Genomic DNA, 19,970 nt, shown 5'->3' with positions numbered 1-19,970 from the left:
TACTTTAGGTCTATGCAACTGAAGAGGTTTGAAGATCCTTCTGGATCTGGATGATTTCTGTAGGTGACAGTAAAATCATATCCAGCTGTTATGATGACGGATTAAAATGTCTAAGCCACATTACCTCCCAAACTTTGCCTTATTATATGTACATTTTATTTCTACATGTATATAACACTACCTCTACTAACAACATTATCAATTTGCACAGGTGTACATACACCCAACACCTACACTGTGTAATTTTACAGCATTTTCACATATTTTTGAAATGCGGTAAAAAATGTCAAACTACAGAAATAGACTGCACATTTACATGTTGGGTGTAAAATAACATGAAACATTTACATTTCATTATAAGTAATGTCATTTCACATCCTTTTTATTTTTCTTCTACAGAACACAAAAGAGGATATTTTGAAGAATGTTTAGGTTAGACCCTATTGACTTCCATTATATGAACACAAAACCACTGAGACATTTCTCAAAACATATTCTTTTGAACAACATGAGGATTTCATCAATGATGATGAAAATCCTAATCCTAATAAATCTGTCTTTTTTACTCTCAGTTATTTTTTTCTGTGAAGAATATTTTGGAAAAATCTTTTTGCAGCTCATTAAAATACACATGCCAGTCAATCTGAAGAAATGGCCAAAAAATGACATCAATACCTTATGCCATATACTTTTTTTAAAAGAGCTTAAAAGTCATGGTCACTATCGACTTTTGTTGTAGGGCAAGAGCTGCCGAGGGATTCTTTTAAAATGTTGACTATTAAAACAAAATACAGCTTGGAACAATTTGAGTGAAACATCTTTGTTTGAATAGTGAAACATCTTTGTTTTAATAGTCAACATTTTAAAAGAATCCCTCTGCAGCTCTTGCCCTACAACAAAAGTATTTACAGGAAGCACACTCAAAAATTGGGTCATGGGCAATTCCAGCATTACTCATGTGAAATGGCTGTTTTGAAAAGTGAAAAATCTTGAATTCAAATTCACAAACCAGTGACCAAACAAAAACATACCACAGTGAGACAGTGAGCCTCTGTTGACCCTCTCCACTGCTAACTGAGCTGCAACTTTGTTTTTCCCCACCAAGGTTACATTTACATTTAGCAGACGCTTTTATCCAAAGCGACTTACAGTTACCGTGTCAGCCACGCACTAATGATATTGCTGCTTAAAGATTTCAAATGTCCATTAATGAACTTGTCTTTCTCTGATTTCCAGGAAATCACAACAGAAAGAAGTGTATTTACTCAACTTGATATTTTTATATATTTAATACTAATTTTGCTGGTGAATACAATTCAATCCGGTCAGGGGGGAATCATCTTCATTTTTCATCTTTAACTTTCACCGTCTCTGAATTACAGTGGCCTAGATGTGATACTGTACATGTAAAATTATTGAAATGGACTCCTATATGGCCAGATCAAAGATTATCATGACATTGCCCATGTGGAAAATGAAGGGGCTTAATGTGTGTTTAAAAATATTACACATAATTTATATAATTAATTATTAAATATTATTAATAATATATTTCTGAGGGTATGGTTACTCTCAGATCCCAGCAGTTAATGTCATTAAAATAAAGGGCGGCACAAAATGTGCAATGCTTTTTTTCTGAAGAGTCGTTTTTACATTTTTTGGGAAAACACCTTTAGATGTAACATGTGGCATGCATGCTGTACTGTATGTTACTTTTATCAATGTCATATGACTGAAAACATTGTGGTAGAAGCAACACATAAATTGCGTTCTCTCAAACTAACGCATCAAAACTCTATTGTTTTGTGGTATTTGATTTACAAACAAAAACGTCTGCATCTACAAGAAAATACTTTTTATTTTGTTACAAAATATTAACATGTATATAGAAGCAATCCAGCTTAGATCCCTTGTGTGTAATGCACTGCAGATTTATACTTGAGCAACCTGAAGAATACACATAACACAAATCCTTATACATATTAACTCTTAAACACACAAAAAATACCAAATAAACGAGTTACTTTTATAAAGATATTTTATATACTGAACATGTGCTTAAAACAGTCATTGATACACAACAGCAACAGGCTGCTGGATGAAATGTTAAACTTCTTTTGGAAAGCAGGAAGATGTAGCCCAAACACAAACGGTATATACTTTTAACATTCAGTAATATTCAGGGAAGGAAATAAACCCTTTTAAAACATTTATGTTTACATATAAAGTTATATCTGAATTTACAACAGGAGTCATTTCAACTTATTTTGTTCTCAGTCACTACAATAAAACACTACAATTTGAACAACTTTAAAATATTCTACTTTAAATTATCCTTTTCCAAACATAAGCAATTCTACAAGCCAATTTTTAATTGTTAATTGTTTTGACAGTTTACCCGAAAATTAAAATTCTGTCATCATTTTCTCACTCTCTTCAAACCTGCATGACTTTCTTTCTTTCACAGAACACAAAAGAAGATATTTTTCAGAAAGGTGGTAACCGAACAGCACTGGGCCCGATTTACTTCTATTGTATGGACACAAAACCAATGCAAGTGAACGGGGCAAGTTAACAACATTCTTCTAAATATTTTCTACTGTGTTCCTCGGAAGAACACAAGTCACACAGGTTTGAAATGACCAGAGGATGAAAAAATTATGACAGAATTAATATTTTGGGGTGAACCTATTCTGTAATAACTTTTAGATAAAAAAAGTTAAGAACCATGTGACTGTACATAGTTTTTTTTGCAATGGATCATATTTGCTGCAACCGTAGCTGTAGGTTTGGAGCTTTTGAGGAGCTCTGCGGCAGAAACTCGTCCATCGCAACCAGCCTTGGCACTTCTTGTCCTCCGCAGAAAAGCTATGAAGTTGTCATTTTGAGAACTATTTTTGCAAGCTCCCCCACCAAGTGTCTGAGTGCCAGGGTCACCTTGCTTATTTTCAAATGAGTCTTTACGACCCAGAAGCTTTCTTTTAGATCTGCAAAAGTATATGTAAATTCAAAATAGTGATAACATCATGGCACTTGTAGCCAAAAAAAGAATTGTTTTAGAATCAACCAACCTGTGGATGATGGTAAACAGGTCCTCGGTTGTGTGGGATTTGGACTTGTAAAGAAATACATCGTCCTCCTCTCCCACTAATTGTAGGGGTCCAAGATCTGGAATTTGGTCGCTTTCCTCTACATCATATGTGGGATGCGCTGTTGAAAGATGAATCAGATATTACGGCATGCAAACAATTGCTAATGATTTCATGTAGAAGTTTATCACATCGAACTAAAAATTAAGATAAATGCTTACCTTGACCACTTGAGTGTTGTTGTTCAATGACCATAGGATAAGATGGAATTACACCATATAGGGTGACATGATACTGATTTGCAGATGTTGGAGATTTTGGAGACTTGCAAAGCTTAGATGGAGACTGGACTTTGTCTGAGCCTGCAATTGTCGGAGCTGGACTATCACAAAGTGAGTTATCCACATCTGTAGTCTTTGCCAAGGGTGGTGTTGGGGCTCTTCTCTTCTTATTAAATGCATATTTGTTAGTTTTGTTAAGCGGAAGCATGTTTGAATTATGTGCCTCAGAAGTGCCTGGGAGTTGTGCCGGATAGGGCTCCCACACTGTCTGCACAACATGTCCATCAAAATTTTGCTGGCGCCTGTAAGGACGTCTTTGTTCAGTACTGGCTGTATTTGGGGATGATACAGTCACTGTAGATTTTGGTTTGTTGATCATGGCATAAATGTCATCCTGTCTTTCAACTGCAGTGATTTTTTGGGGTTCTGGATCAAAAGCTGTTCCAAAGCGAGGCTGCACCATGACACTGGGTTGCCATTTGTTTCTCTGGGGCTTTGGAGCCACTGGTGGTTTGGCCTTCGGGCTTTTTGTTGGGCTCATAGAATTTCCAGCTCTTTCAGTCTCTTCCTCAATAACCTCTGTAGTTTCTCGTTCATTCTCTAGATCGGAACTGCTGATTGAACGCAAGCAAACATTGTTCAGGTCCTCCTGAGTCACCATTGGCATTACAAACATACTGTTGCTCATCCGTTGTTTGGGTCTGGTGGCTTCTGTGCTGTCTGAGTTGCGGCGATTTGCTTTAGGTTGAACCGAGGAAGTTTTGAGATCAGGGGTACACTGTTGCATTTCAGGAAGCTGAAGAGAGAGTCTTGCGTTTCGGTTCCTAGCCCTGTGGCCAGGTATAACGGTGGATGGCTTTGGGCGCAATCTGTAGCCCAGTTGAGAAGATCCCATGTTAGCTGAGGTCAGGAGTGATTGAGTCGGGGTTTCACATTGGCTTGCATAACCACTTGATGGAGAGTTTGACCCAAGGGGCTTAGAAGGAGAAGAAATAGAGGGCTGGGAGGTAGAGGAGGATGGAGAATTAGGTAGCTCAGCATTACCTTCATTTATTGGAGTAGCCGCAGAGTGACCCAAGTCAGGCTTGCATGGTTCGCTGGATCGTAGTTCATTTAGCGCTCTATGGCATGAGACGGAATTCTTCAGCGCCACCTTATTAGGCACTTCAGCTGTAGGAGCTGATTGCTTGCACTTACTCACTTCTGACTTAGATGTTGGAATAAGATCTGGCAGTAGTATGATGTTCTGGGCATCTTTTTTGAAGACTGGCTGTGTATTATTTTCAGAATGCTTCTCAGCTCTAAGCCTTTGCAACGACACTGTTCGTACAGGTGGGGCTGGTTTCCTTTTGGCCTTCTTGAGGATAATGCTTCGAGACCTAGACCGTGGAACTGCATCTGGAAGGCGATCTCCTCTCCTCACAGAAGTGCTGTCACTTCCACTATCCTCAGAACTGCTGCTAGGATATGAAAGTGCATAGCTTTCACAACGTCGCCGAGTCACTCCTGGGTTGGCATTAACGTTGGTAGAAAGGGACAAGGAACGTCTGTGAAGTTCTATGTTACTGGTGGGTATACTCCTACGCTCTTTCTTCAAGGAGCTAACTCCATCTTTATCTCGTCTTACCACTACAGCACTGTTGATGGGGGATGCTTCGCTTGGTTCTTCTGGATCCTGGAACTGTGGAGGGGGTTTGATCACGTCTGGTGCCGCCAGAAAGGAGTTTATACTGTCATCCCACTCAGGTGAAAACGTTGAAACGTTAGGGCCACACCAGCCCTTGCCAGAATAAACCAAGGCTGTATGTTCCATCTTTGATTTTACTTCAAGCTTGGCACTTCCATATAAATGAGATATTCCATATTTAACTGTATTCTTGAAAATACACCTGATACAACAACAACAACAAAAAATCCTTTCAGTACTGTAATGTTGTACAATAAATCCAAACATTTAATTTCACTTAAGTAACTGTTTGCTGCTTAAAATACAACCCAGTGTTGTATCATCATCCAAATGCTTTAAACCAAAGTTGTCATAAACCACATGAAAGGTAAATCAGCCCATCTCGGTCTTTGTTTGGCACATGAGTGGGTGTTTGCCATGGCAACAGTTACCTGTTCATCCATACAGCGACAGAAAGCAGACGCGAGAGAAAACTGTATTTGCACATGCATTTATGCATGTGTTATGCATAGGAAGTCACCACACAATCTTTTGAATCCAACATCTAAATAATACATATTTTTCTCAAGGAAAGTTAAGTCTGTATATCTCCAGCTAAGACCTTCGCCTTACATTTCTTCAAAAAGAATGGCTTTTTTCTACATTGTGTTAATGATAAAAGTAAATCTGTACATTTGTCAATCTTGGCAAGAAAACATTTTGCCAGTAAAGGTTTAATACAAAGACATTTTTTATATTAATCTTCTGAATATCTCTCCCCCTCAATCCCCCCTACCGTTGTATTATCCAATAGCCTCTTGTTTACAAGTGATGATGTCATGTTACACCTCATTGCTGCGAAGATAACAGAAGCAGAATGATCGCTCAAAATATCTGTACTCCGCTTATACCTTGCACTAGAATCACATGAAATCTATCAAAACCTTTCCCTGTGTTTTTATGAACTGTATAATTTAAATGGGGTTTAAAATACAATATTTACAATATTTTAAACTACATGAATCCATATGCTGAATTGAAGGTTTAAAGGTTTATAATCTTTTTAACATTATGCCAGATATAATGCCACAACACTTTCAAAACTTTGGACTCATTTCAGTATGAATACCTTTAATATTTCAAGAGAGACCCAAATGCTTGAAGGATGTAGATAAGATTAAATCTTATACCAACGCATCGATATATACCCAGTGCTCATGAAGGTTTTACATAAAAAATAGCACATAGAGGCAGCCATCATTCGCCTTATGAAATTCTCTATGAAAACGTTTACAGCTGCATTTGCTGAAATCTCAAACCCAGGCAACCCACCTTTATAATTGTCAGTGTCACGGAACAGTGGTCAGTGTGAAAGTTGAAAACTTGCCAATAGGTATCTTTCAGATCGACAAAACACTGAAATGGACACGTTTTGCCATCACGTGCACCTGCGTGTGCATTCACAGATTTATGACGCTGTTCCGTTGCAGCATTCCACACAGAAAATAGATGTTTTGTAACCATGCAGAGTTGCGTATTACAAGTTGCCATGTTGTAATAAATACACGAAATAAGATGCTGATGCAAAACCAACATATTGAGCAATTTCTTCACTTTAGCAGAAACAGATACTGTAACCATTATCAAATTGTAAACAACGCAGAATATTAGATTAGAAGCGACAAGTTGCACAGCAAAAGTCAGAGGTCACTTTGTCAAAACACAGTATTGCTGCAGAGGACAAACGTCATAAACACAATGATGCAATGATGAATCTACAAACCTTTAAATATGGCAGAACATTTCTCAAAGATCTGAGGATAATCAAATCCAAACGTCGTCAAAACATTCCATTCGTCTTACCTTTCATTCGGTTGTGTAGACTGAGCTGTGTCGTCTGATGATGTTCTCTCTCTCTCTCTTTCTCTAGCTCACCACTCTAGCTCAATGCATTCACATGCTGTTACCATGACGATAGGAAGTGGGCTGCTTGCTTCCTCTCCCGAGTTCAAGTTCGTTGGATGCTGAGAGAGAGATAGAGAGAGAGAGATATTACATAAACACCAAATCCTCAGAGACACAAGAAAATGCACTGTGCTGCTTGTCAAAAACAGCTACAAACCAGCTCAGAAGTCTGAATCTGCAATGCCAGCGTGGTTCATCAACTACAACAACACAAGTGACACAAAATGAGATCCACAGCGGCAAAGAACACAATGAAACCACAAAAATTGTGAATTCAAAAAGAATTGAGTAGAAACTTATGCTTGATTGGATGAAACTGCATCTATATGGATTAGGTTTTATTTTGTGATAATCTGACATGTGTATAATCAAGAGGTTGTATATCATGTAGGTCCAAAGAGAGACGCAAATTCCTTAACTAAATAAAAATTATAATTAAACCTTCTCTCTTTCTCTCAACCGGTATTGTTCTTGCTTTTTTGGAAACCAGTAACTTGGTATTAGCACCTATTGTATTATTGCTCCTGTATGACATATCGCTTTATTGCTACCTGAACTCTCTGTAAGTCACTTTGGATAAAAGCGTCTGCAAAATGACTAAATTTAAATGTAAACAAAAAAAGAGGCCAGTCAAAGTAAAACCTCTCATGCACATCCTTGCAGAAGTTATTCTCATCAAGCATGTTATAGAGAAGTTGGAATTTGCTGTAGGTCCACCCAGTTTCAAGAACACACCAACAGGCGTTTACCACTGTTCTACAGTTTTCACATTTTAACAACAGAGGTGGTGTTTGAAGAGGTGTGAAATATATAATTATTCTGTATTACACAATTTAGTTGCATAACCCAAGCACATTTCATAATGAATCTTGGAAACATCAAGAAATTATTCAGTGCATTATGGAGCAGTATTATCGCCCATATAAGATGGGCGATCGCTTTACATCAACATCCAGCTGGGATGCATCCACAATTAGCTGTTAAAGTGCATGTGTTTTTTGTGTCTATCTGGGAATAGCCCTATTCTTTGTCATTTCTTAACCAACCGCCACCCAAAAAACACAAGTACAACACAAGACACTCCCTTAAAATAGAGGAACTGGATTTGCTCAAGCAGAAAGTGACAGGAAACATCATGCTGGAAACCATGCTTTTGAAAAGATTGAACTAAGATAATGCCTGCAAAAGGTCAGTGAAGTACAAGGGGGTATCAATGACACACAATGAAATGCAGACAACATCCAACAATAGCTGCTCTTAACCTGAATGGTTTGTAAACTAAGGCTCAGATCATCTTTGCCTATGACTAGTTTTTAATTCAACAAATTTTAGTTCAACCTTGGCTTTGAAAACAAATCAAAATCCTGAAAAGAAAACATTTACACATACAAGAGTTGTAAAATATGGAATTAAATACAGATTTAACGGTACTGAGGAAAATGTGAAGCTGCCGTATCTTTTTGGTCAAAAGAGCCCACCCACATATCGCTATGATATTCTGGTCTCTAGATATCCCCCTTGAATGTAAGTCTCTGTTTTTATCACTTGTTATATAATCGAGCGCAAATTGTATGTGTGAGTAATATCACAATCCTCCTCTACAAGCTGCCCAATTTCAGGTATCCTTCATTTCTTTAAAAACAGAGAGGACGAGAAACATGACAATGTTTATTATATTGCATTTTAAAAACAGAGCAATTAAAATACTGAATACTTTATAACATAATATAATGGAAAATTCTCTGCTGCTCTGTGTTGATTTCTAAAAACGTGGCAGTTGTAGATGGTGATGATAGCCTGACGTACAACCTTTATAGTTTTCTAGATTACAGCACTTCCCACAAAACAATTTATCTTAAAAAAGTGCAATAGCCCTACAGTGTATGCCCTTGTATGCTCTTTCTCGTTTGGACCCTGGATTATGGATTTACCCTTGTGTTTTTGTGGATTTTATTTAAGTATATACTGCATGTGGATCCGCTCCTTTTTTTCCATCTGCTAATTGTGACAGAAGGATTCACCAAGATGGATCCAGCGGAACTACACCAGAAACTTTCTAGACATTTCTCATCTCACCAATTTTCTGAATTTTGCCCTGATTTACTTTTATTGCTATGGACTCAAAGATTCTTACGAATCAAAGCTTATCCGTGATGGTCCTTGAGGGACACTTGCAGTATTTTGTGACTATGCTCTGTTGTCTTCTAGGTCCGCCTTCACCGTGGGGTAGGTAGAGGAGAAGGTTGCCTCTAATTATCTTTTTGGGGGCTAGTCAGCGGGCTGGCCACCCCGGTCATTATGGCCGCCGTACCTGAGCCCGCTCACAAGATTGCCGCTTTACTTGAGCCCGTTCACAAGATGGCCCCCTTAACTGAGCCCATTCACAAGGTGGCCACCTTACCTGAGCCTGTTCACAAGATGGCCCCCTTAACTGAGCCCTGCACTGCACCACAGCCCAGGTCCGCCTCTGCATCACAGCCCTGGCCCTGTGACTGCTTTTTTGGGGGGGGATAGAAAAGTAGAGAAGAAGTATAAGGCTGTACTAATAGGTCAGATGTTGATGGAAGAGATGTGTTTTTAGCCAATTCTTAAAAACGACTAGAGAATCAGCTGATCCTGTGGCACGAGTGAGATCGTTCCAGAGTCTTGGAACACATCCGGAGAAGGTGTCTGAGTGATTTTTTCCCCTTTTTTGGGACGGCATCACAAGACGTTGTTCGATAGCTTAGGGCAAGTGGGAGGGTACATAAGTCCAAGTCCATAAGTTTCAGTGCAAATAACCTATTTATAGATAGCTTGGAGCTGTGTTATTAAAGTTTCACTCTATCTTGAATGACCAACTACATTTGCTTATATTTACAGGAGACAATACAATGGATCAAAGAACACCGGAAAGTATTGTTTTCCACAATGACCTTGGTCCATGCAGACACACGCGTAACGTGGAAAAAAAGACAAACTAAGTCCTAATAATCTGTAATTATGTTCCAACTAGAGGCAACAAATGTGGTGTTTATAATGGGGTTTATTGTCTTTGTTGAGTCGCAACGATACATGGCGTAACACTAGTTGATCAAGAAGGGCCGAAGCAATCGAGCTTGTTTCTATCTCACACAAATTATTCATGATGTATAGGCTATGGTTGTTTGTTAATAGTCAATTACTCTTAACCAATCCTTTACATCCTGCTCGAGTCACGTTGGCAAAGTTGTATCATCTTGATCTTCATTTTCCGGATCAGATTCGGGCTTGAATTGATAAAGAAGGATCGAGGCCATTTTATCACCTTTCAGTAGTTTTGGAACCTGATGTTCCAAATATGGAAAGAGGCACTACATTTCCGTGCAGTATTCGACCAATCACTACGCGCTAGTGAACTGGCCAATCATAGCACACCTTGCATTTCAAAGCGCTGAACTTTGTAAAATATCAGATTTTAGAGAGGCAAATCTAAGAGGTGATACAAACATGCCTGGTATGTGGAAAATACAGCGTTTTTAAACCTTAAATCGTCTATACACATTGTATTACATCTAAAGCAAACTATAATATTCGTTGTAGCCGCGTCAAATGACCCCTTTAACTCATCTCAAAGTACATAAAGTATAAAATAATTTTATTGCCACAATATCAAGGAGTAGAACATATTATTTTAAAATCATATGGAGTGTATATTTTGTAGTTGGCTGTAAATTTTTAATTTGTATCTGAATTCCCATTACAGACATGTAGACTGGGACTTGTGCTGACTTCTACAGTTTATGGACTACAATACATTCAGTGTGTAGCCTAATGTCCCAAAAGGAAACCTGAAATGGTGCTACATTACCAGACTAATTTAGCTTCCAGTTGCCTACCCAACTGTGATAGGCTTACGTAACTTGTAACAGGCTACACAGACAATTAAGTGTCTTCTAAAGTTATCTTAATTACTTATAAAGTCGTAAACGGTTGACCCCCTACCTATATAACAGAGCTTCTGTCACACTACAACCCATCACGCTCTCTAAGATCTCCAAACTCAGGACTTTTTATAACACCTAGAATAACTGAATCCACCAAAGGGGGTCGAGCTTTCTCATACGTAGCACCTAAACTCTGGAATAGCCTTCCTGATACTATTCCAAGCTCAGTTTACACTCGCCCAATTGAAATCTAGATAAAAGACACATCTTTACAGCCAAGCATTCACTTAATGCAAAATATGCTAAATAAACTACTTAACTACCAGACTGCTGACATTAGATATTATTTACTAGATAATTAGAATAATTTAGCTTGTTCTACAAACACCATGCACTGTACTTTGTTTGATCCTTTTTGTGTTTTTCTTATTTTCTCCTGTAAAGCTGCTTTGGAACAATGCACATTGTGAAAAGCTCTATTTAATCAATAACCCCAGATTCCTTCACTCGCTGCTTTCTGTGGTCGAGTTTGTGGCGGATTGTGCTGCCATCTGGCGTCAGGTCAAAAACTCACATCAGGACCATGGTCAGCTCTGTCCTTGCATCACCAACAGACCAAGCTGGCAGTAACACGTTTGTCGTTGAAATCACATTCTGTGATTATATGGGAGCAAAACAGACATTATTTCTGCAATGGACTCAAATGTAACAACATGCCCACGACCAGAGAAAGTATAGACATTACAAATAACAAAAATATCGCCTCTTTGCTGTCCCCAGCGCCTATGGACGTATTTGGCCATTGCGTCGGGTCTTTTTCAAGAAAAAAAGGTTCTTTAAACTTGCCTAAAGTTCAGTTTTCTGTTCAATTGTATTGGGCCTTTTAATGAGTTACAACATTCTTTTTGCCACCAACATTGTTTATTATTCACATGCAACACCCACAGTGATGTGTGTATTATAAACATTAACATTTGTAATTAAAGACACATTTCTGCAAACTGATAACGCATGCAACATTATTGCAACATTTAGATTTCATCCGGTTTGCAAAATATAGTTAAATGGAACTAAATCAAACTGAACGAAATTAAAGTTCCCGGTTTCTGAACGGCGTTCAACTACTGCTGGTCGTATAAGTGGAGAACCCGTAACGGCTAACAAAACCGATTGACGTCCATTCAAAAAACTAGCATCTGGTCTCCTTTCCTGCTTTCCGCTAGCATTAGCCATCTAGTGGCTTTGGTCAGGATTCCCTACGCAACACAAAAATACGTGACGTGTCTTACAACGTGGACAGCTTCCGTTTGTACTGTAGATTATACAGATATATTTTTATTGCGTCGCTCATTCTATTCTATTGTTATCAGTATTTGATACGATTCCGGGTGTTGTTCTGAAAGTAAAGGTTGTGTTATACTTGTTATATTTCATTACCGCGGGTTCTGAATCACAGCTCTTGACGTCAGTTGTGCGAGTCACCCAAACGACCAATCCGCTGCAAACAAGCAGGCGCCGCTGTCTGCGAACTGCCAACGCGTTATGAGCGGAATGACAACCCAAGGCTGAACGCTCCCCGGTTGAGAAACCGCGATGCCAATAAACGGGTGAACACAGATAATAAGAGCAAACAAATAACCGGAACAAGCCAGCATATCCTGTCTTTGAGACGTTTAGAAAGATGCGGCTTCGCACGGGAAGCTTTTCTATGCTTCGTGGACTCTTCATCTTCACTTGACGGAGGAGGGATGGAGACACTCGCCCACTCTGTGGTTGGTGGCAATTTTTCTTTATAGATATTTTACTATTGATGTATGGTTTACGGCTAGATTCTTACATCATTTACCGGGCTTGGTTATTAGAAGTGGTAAAAAGATCTGAATTAAAGGGATACTTCACCCAAATATGTAAATTCTGCCGTCATTTACTCACCTTCGTGTTGTGACAAAAATCTGTATGAAAATATTTGTTCTGATGAACACAGAGAAAGATATTTGGAAGAATCCTTATAACCAGTCAGATTTTGCTCCCCGTTGATTGCCATAGTAGATAAAAATACAATGGTAGTCAAAAGGGCCTCAGAACTGATTGCTGTCCTACATTCTTCAAAATGTCTTCATTTTTCCTACTATGGGAGTCAATGGGGGGCAAGAGCTGTTTAGTTAGCATTCTTCTGAATATCTTTCTCTGCGTTCATCAGAACAAATACATTTACACACATTTGGAGCAACTCGACGGTGAGTAAATGTTGACAGAATTTTAATTTAAAGGTGTATCCCTTTAAGTATATAGGCAGATTTGTTCCCCATGCAGCAGGGGACTAAATGGATTTTTTCTTAAAATAGCACATTCACCTTCCTTTTCACTGTTAATATGCTAGGAAGTATTTTACATGTGCTGAAGAATTAATTTAGCTACTGCAACATCTATAAACTAATTGTTATTTTTTTACTTTGGTGAAAAATATGAACATATCAGACCAAGTTTATTCGTAACACATGTAACATAACAACATGAGGTATTATCAGTGTATCTTAGAAGTGTATTTTTATTGTGTGTAACTGTGAAGATGTTGTCTCAGTCCATCTGTCCACTGTACACTTATCTCTCCGACTCTTCCTCTTGTCGCCCTTACAGTGATTCACCCTCCCGCCGCAGCAATGAGTAACCTGTTCCAGAACACCTCTTTATTTAACCTGGACGTGCTGGAGGCGAAGAATGCGTCTCCTATCCCGTCCCGGGAGCTTGAGCCTGTGCCCATCATCGTCAACCCCTGGGACGTGCTGTTGTGTGTGACAGGCACGCTCATGTCCTGTGAGAACGCAGTGGTGATCGCTCTGATTTTCTACACGCCCACCTTGAGAGCCCCCATGTTTGTACTTATCGGAAGTCTAGCGTTCGCAGACCTCCTGGCCGGCCTGGGCCTGATACTCAATTTCATTGTCACCTACATAATCGATTCAGATTTGGTCTCTTTACTGTCGGTGGGGCTTCTCATTACAGCATTCTCTGCCTCTGTGCTAAATATCCTTGCAATCACAGTGGACCGATACTTGTCCCTATACAACGCATTGTCGTACCATACCGAGAGCTCAATGACTTTCACCTACATCACTCTGATACTCATGTGGGCCATCAGCACCACTCTCGGCTCGCTTCCGGTTTTAGGATGGAACTGCTTGGAGGACGAGACCACCTGCAGCATCTGTCGACCCGTGAACAAGAACAACGCTGCGGCACTCGCTGTGTCCTTCCTTCTGATTTTTGCTCTCATTCTGCAGCTGTACCTTCAAATCTGCAAGATTGCTTTTCGGCACGCCCAGCAGATTGCAGTTCAGCGGCAGTTCATGACTACCTCACACTCGTCTTCCACCACGAAAGGGGTCTCCACCCTCACCACCATCCTGGGCACCTTTGCGCTCTGCTGGATCCCACTCGCCATGTACTCACTGGTGGCGGACATACATTCCCCTGCCATATACACTTACGCCACAGCTCTTCCAGCCATCTGCAACTCCATCATTAACCCAATGATATATGCCTTCAGGAACCCTGATATTGTGAGATCTTTAAGGATTGCTTGTTGTGGGTGCATGCCTTACAGCTTAACCATGCGACCCAGGACCCCCAGCGATGTGTAGAACGTCTAATTTGAAGCACAATTTGGCAGTGACCTTTCTATAACTTTTGAAAGCACATATCATGCATAATCCACATATTGTAATCCAGTGGATTCAGGGTGCACTTTTCATATGGGTTGTTTGGTAACACTTTACATTGTAGTGTTCATGATAGACACAGGTTGCAACAGTAAATTATTGATAATTGGATAATTCCTGTTATGCTGTAATTTAAAAAAAGGAATATGCTCTTATTATAATTTTAAAAAGTATTTCCAAGAGATATGGAAATATGCTGTGGTCGAATTTGGGCACTCAAACTTTATTACATATTACTTTATTATTTTCACAATTTCAGGAAAATGAACAGGAAACCTAAAAGATGGAAATATGTAAGGGTGGAAACTTGAAGAGTGGAATTCTTACAGTAATAATAGTAACACTAATAATAAAAACATTTGAGTAAACCTTGAGTTAAAACTGTTATGCCCGGTTTCACAGACAAGCCTTAACCTAACTCAACAGAGTATATTTAGCCATATATGCTTGGAACATAAAAACGTACCACATAACAGAAATAACCAATAATCACAGTAATAAAATGTGAAGACAAATTACACAAACCTTCATAAAATAATAACATATGTATGCAGTTGATTAGTATTACTCAATATATATGTCAATACACAGTTATGTGAACACTGCAATGCCAAGATTTTGGGGGTATGGTTGCATAGATAGATGTTCTCTATGCATTTAAATGGTAATTTAGTCTTGGATTTAAATCAATAATTGATTATAGAATAACATGGTATTTTCCAAATACACTTAATATAATTGTAATTGTCATCATCAACAGGATATATATAACCCATATGTAGCATATACTGTATATTATTTTATTGCCTGTAAGCAATGTGGTGTACGTGCTTTCATTTCTTTACCTTTTTACTTGAGAGACTGTGTTTTTTTAGATTTGGCAATAATGTTCATCATCTTAAATATTCAACATTCCAAATGAATGTTGTGTTTCAGAGCCATGGACAGCGCAGACCACTTACCAACTGCACGGTATATCTTTGAGAAATGTTAAGCAATTTGTTTTTCCTAGAACTACAGCCATCAACTGCCTTACAAATACCCCTATAGAGCATTGAAGGAAACTATTTATCCTTGATTGGTTGTCAGGAACCCCACCAGTGGTGCATTTAAGAAACCCAAACATATGTCACTGGCAACTATAAAATCAATAATGCATCATGTTCAGTTCAAATTGTATGGATTATTTGTAGTGTACTGAGGCCTCTGCTTGGGATCTTGATGTTTTGCCTGTGATCCCACAAGTGTGTTGTTTTACCACACATTTATATAGTAAAGAGATAAGCAGTGATGATCGTTTTATGTAAAACAGTACCTACAATATATAGGTGGTCATTTCATTTATGCTTGATATCACTTGAATGATGGACCTAAAGGTATTCAATGCTTGGTGGAGTACTCCAGTTTTCCCACTGACATTTAATTTGTTGAACAAATTTCAAACAGTGTCATTGTTCTTTTTGTAAGTGATACAGAGCTAGACAGATCTTATACAATTGTTTTTATAGTTAGAAAATGAAACATTTCTACATTATTTTCTGCAGGGATGCAAAACCGTATAATCCTGGGTTTGATGAGTCTATGTGTGATGTTATCAGTTTGTCTCAGACAAAATTGTTGTTTTGTAGATGCAGCCAAAGTACCAATTTTAATATGTTGCTTAGAGAAATAAGAATAAGAATATTTACCATATTATAGCCAGCATAAAATAACTTTTTGAATGTACTGTCTCTTGCCAAGATTTTTATTTAAGAAGGTGTGATTGACTCAGACTGACAACCTTTGTAAAACAATCACTCGGTCTAACATTGAATGTTTGTCTGCATATACACAATAATTGTTTTCTGTGTAATCTTGATATAGATCTATATTTTTGTACTGCCTTAGAAAGTTTTATTCCATGTATGTTGTTGAGTAATGTGTTTAAACAATAGACTTTCGAGATGTATTTACTAATGGTTCTATAAATAGCATGCCACAGTGCCAACCGAACTCTAGCTACCATTTACACCAGCTATTACTGTGTTCTGAATGGTACAGGCCTAGTGCTTCCTATATGTATTATATGCTGTATGCCAGAAAGTATTGGAAACGCATTATGGAACGATAAATAGAGCACTACATTTCTGTCACTTCACCTCATCAGCCGTCATGTGTTTTGGCAGTCTGATCAAATAATAAGTCAATTACTTTCAATTTATTTTAAGTGGAAATTAATTTGAACACAATACATCTTGTGGGATTTGCATTGCATACGTGCATAATTCTGCAAAAATAGTATGCTAGTGTATAATGCTGTAAAAATGACTTAAAAACAGCAATCATTTTATATGCATAATGTGATGTACAAATCATTCACTTTCATGCTAAGCAGATTTAATAAGCTATTCATAACAGTGACTTTTACTGTTAAGAATTAAATGTGTGCTGTTACTTTTCTACAGGATTGGACTAATGACTTTTGGCTGGAACATGAAACAAAATGTACACATAAATGCAATAAGGAACACAACTCTATAGATCAAATTCAGCGGTAGGCAACCTTCCATAACACACTTGCAGCTGTATAGCAACCATTCAAATTACCATTGCCTTAGCTAAGCCTTTTAGCTACCACTTAACAATGCTTTAGCAACACCCTTGCAAACCCCCTAGCAGTATGCTTATTACCTAAACCTTATTAACTGTAAAGCAACACCCAGGCAACAACCCACACTGTCCACTCATCACTGCCCTACACACTTGAAGGAAATATCAATGCTCTAAAAAGGGACACTTAAAGACACTAGAGAGGATCTTGTAAATGCCCATGTTACTCATTGACATTGGATAAACAGGTAGTGTGCATCTGTTTTTTGTCAGCCTCTCTTTGCTCCACTCTGTTCCACAACGAGTCAGCGGTGAGCTGGCGGAGGTATAACCGACAGATGGAGTCTTGCTGATGCAAAGGGATAGCGACGTCACAGCCTAGGAGGGAAGCTGAAGATATATAAACAAGAATCCCTCCACCATCTGACTGCTAATTTAGCATGCGCTTGAAAAAATGCATCTGGTCACCTCAAAGGCAATTCATCCCCCACAGCCCTCTGTCTTCTTAAAAAAATAATATATTTGGGGTTAACATGTGCTACTAACATGTTAACTGCCAAAACACGATTGGGATAAGATTTAATGATTCATTAAAAAAATGAAAAAGAATAAAAAAGATCTTTACTAAAAGTGTGAGCGTTTTGACATTCTTGCTGGACAGACCATATGGTCTCATAGCCATGGCAACATGGCTATTTGTGTGATTAAACAGTTAGAAATTCCTTCAGTACAACCAAACCCATAGCAGAAGGAAGTTTGTCACACATCCTATATTACTTGGCATTATAAAGTCATTTGTGTCTAAAGTGTCATGATTCCGCTGTCATGTCATGTTTATTCTTGGTCTTGCAGTGGAGTCATAGCATAGCCTCAGGTTTTGTGTGAGAAAGGCATGGCTTTGTTTTTATTCTAACTTGCCATGTGCTTTCTCGTGTCTCGTCAGTGTTTCCCGCCCTTTTGTCTCGTTAACCTTCCCTGAGTGTTTCAGTACCCACACCTGCCCATTGTTATCTCCTTTGTTAGTCTCCCTATAAAATGCCCTCTTGTCTATTGTCTTGTGCTCGTTCGTTGTACGCTCACCTGTACGCTGTACTTGTTACCCTGTGATAGAAGCCTTGTCTGTTGCCCTAGAAGTCTTGTCCTGAAAGCTACGTTAAGTTTATTCTAGTCTTGTGAGTGTTTGTTTCGGTCTTAGTGTTCTCCTTCAGTTCTCGTATGTTCTTTTACCCCATTGTGGGCTTTTGTTTTGTGTTTTGTATTTATTAAAATCTGTTAACCCCTTCACCGCTGCCTGCATTTGGGTTCTTCCCTTACCTGTTCGTGACATAAAGACCTTTGGAATGGGCTTTGGAATGAGCTGGTCATGAAGAAAGTAGTTATTATTGCTATGACAGGAATTCCATGCATAGGTCAACCTTACCATGAAAAAAGATGTTGTCAGATGTTAAATGTTTACCCTATTTTCCACATTGACAGGTGTAAATTTAAAGTCCCGTGTAAGGCCTTTTTTAAAGCATCATTTAAGCAAGGTTTAGAGTAGAGCCACCCCTTCTCCATTTCAGTAAGGACATACTTGTAACGAGTTGTGGTTTGTTATTTCCAATAGGCACAGAGAAAGGTAAAGCTTCTAACAAACATTTAGACAGTTTGGCCATATTTTTTATGGTGACTTGTCTACTCAATGTCTATGATAGTTACGGCCCAGACCCCTGATTCACAAATCTGTTCTTAAGACAAATTATAAGATTGTTCTTAAGATAAATTATAAGAATCTCTAAAGAATGTCCCATTTGAAGAAGTTCTCAAATATTTTCTTTAGACCATGACATAGAGAAAAGTAGAGAAAATACGTTTTTTTTTGTGAATACAAACATTCCTAACGTTCTCCTTAAATTAGAATTTCAAATTAGAATTTAAGAATAAAAAACATGTCAGTTAAGAAGAATTTTCTTGTAAAGAAACCTGGTTGAAAAAGATTTAAATTAATCAAAATGATGTAAAGAATAAAATACAATGATGAAACATACAAGGATGAAAATCATATACAGTGTGTATATCTTCTATTCTATGTTCTTATTTTGCGTTCCATACAGCTCGGATTTCTGATATTTGCAAACTCAAACCCAGAAAATAAGCGTATGGAATGGCACTGGATGTTGGACATCTGACATCTGAAAAAAAATGTTTGCCACTCTGTAAAGGCACCCTAAATGGATTCACATATAGAGGTGAAAAAAACACTGTGTAATATAAGCGAGCTGAAGGGACGTGTAGAAGAGTAAGTCAGTTTAAAACGACATAAGTTACATCTCAGTTTGTCTTTAATATCATGAAGGCGATCTTGTGTGGCAGCTGCATTTAGATCACGTTGTGGGGGTTTCTCTGAGGATTTCACGAAAGATAGCCTAATCTCAGCTAAGATAAAACCAACTTTTTTTTACTAAGCTAAATGCTTTGATGATTGATATTGCTTAATTTGATTGTATGGACTGCAAAATCCCCATCTTCTAAATGGCAAAAAAAACTTATTAGGCAAGTAATATGCCCATGTAATATGATTTTGAGAGGTCAGACGCTCTTTTACATGTTAAGTACTGCGAAATATAAATTAACCAATTTGTGGTGCGAAGGTAAATATTTTGTGCACTGCATTTTATTTGTGTTTTAGAGTAATTGTAATTGAGGCGGTTCACACAGAACACATCTGAAACGTCTGTGCCTAGATGCAATGCTGCAAGGAATTATCTAACGTTAAC

The 19,970-nt window shown here is 38.3% G+C and overlaps 2 protein-coding genes across 4 annotated transcripts; one reads left to right on the top strand and one right to left on the bottom strand.

Annotated features, from left to right (window-relative positions):
- Nucleotides 1–1,841: 1,841 nt before the first annotated feature.
- On the bottom strand, nt 1,842–7,004 carry LOC306911266 (NHS-like protein 2). Of its 3 annotated transcripts, XM_079486487.1 has the most exons (5): nt 6,900–7,004; nt 3,311–5,259; nt 3,072–3,210; nt 2,689–2,987; nt 2,029–2,413 (listed from the first exon to the last, which is right to left on the bottom strand). In XM_079486487.1, exons 2-4 carry the CDS (start codon nt 5,181–5,183, stop codon nt 2,720–2,722), a joined length of 2,280 nt encoding a protein of 759 aa, XP_079342613.1. In that variant the 5' UTR covers nt 5,184–5,259; nt 6,900–7,004; the 3' UTR covers nt 2,029–2,413; nt 2,689–2,719. The 3 variants fall into 3 exon arrangements, with proteins under 3 accessions (XP_079342611.1, XP_079342612.1, XP_079342613.1); XM_079486485.1 differs by having other exon boundaries at nt 1,842–2,987; XM_079486486.1 differs by having other exon boundaries at nt 1,842–2,987; nt 6,820–6,949.
- A 6,562-nt stretch (nt 7,005–13,566) lies between these two features.
- gpr185a (G protein-coupled receptor 185 a) lies at nt 13,567–14,547 on the top strand (the record flags this gene model as incomplete). The annotated part of the gene is made up of 1 exon (XM_079486499.1): nt 13,567–14,547. One exon carries the CDS (start codon nt 13,567–13,569, stop codon nt 14,545–14,547), a length of 981 nt encoding a protein of 326 aa, XP_079342625.1.
- Between the last annotated feature and the right edge of the window lie 5,423 nt (nt 14,548–19,970).

Source organism: Barbatula barbatula, assembly GCF_947034865.1.
Source record: "Barbatula barbatula genome assembly, chromosome: 22".
NCBI lineage: Eukaryota > Metazoa > Chordata > Actinopteri > Cypriniformes > Nemacheilidae > Barbatula > Barbatula barbatula.
This window is presented reverse-complemented; position numbering and strand designations above follow the sequence as displayed.

Coding starts and splice junctions, on each gene's coding strand:
- LOC306911266 (XM_079486485.1), bottom strand. CDS start 5,183: ATGGAACATACAGCCTTGGTTTATTCTGGCAAGGGCTGGTGTGGCCCT. Junction 3,211..3,310: donor ACAACACTCAAGTGGTCAAG/GTAAGCATTTAT, acceptor ATCTTTCAACAG/CGCATCCCACATATGATGTA. Junction 2,988..3,071: donor CTGTTTACCATCATCCACAG/GTTGGTTGATTC, acceptor ATACTTTTGCAG/ATCTAAAAGAAAGCTTCTGG.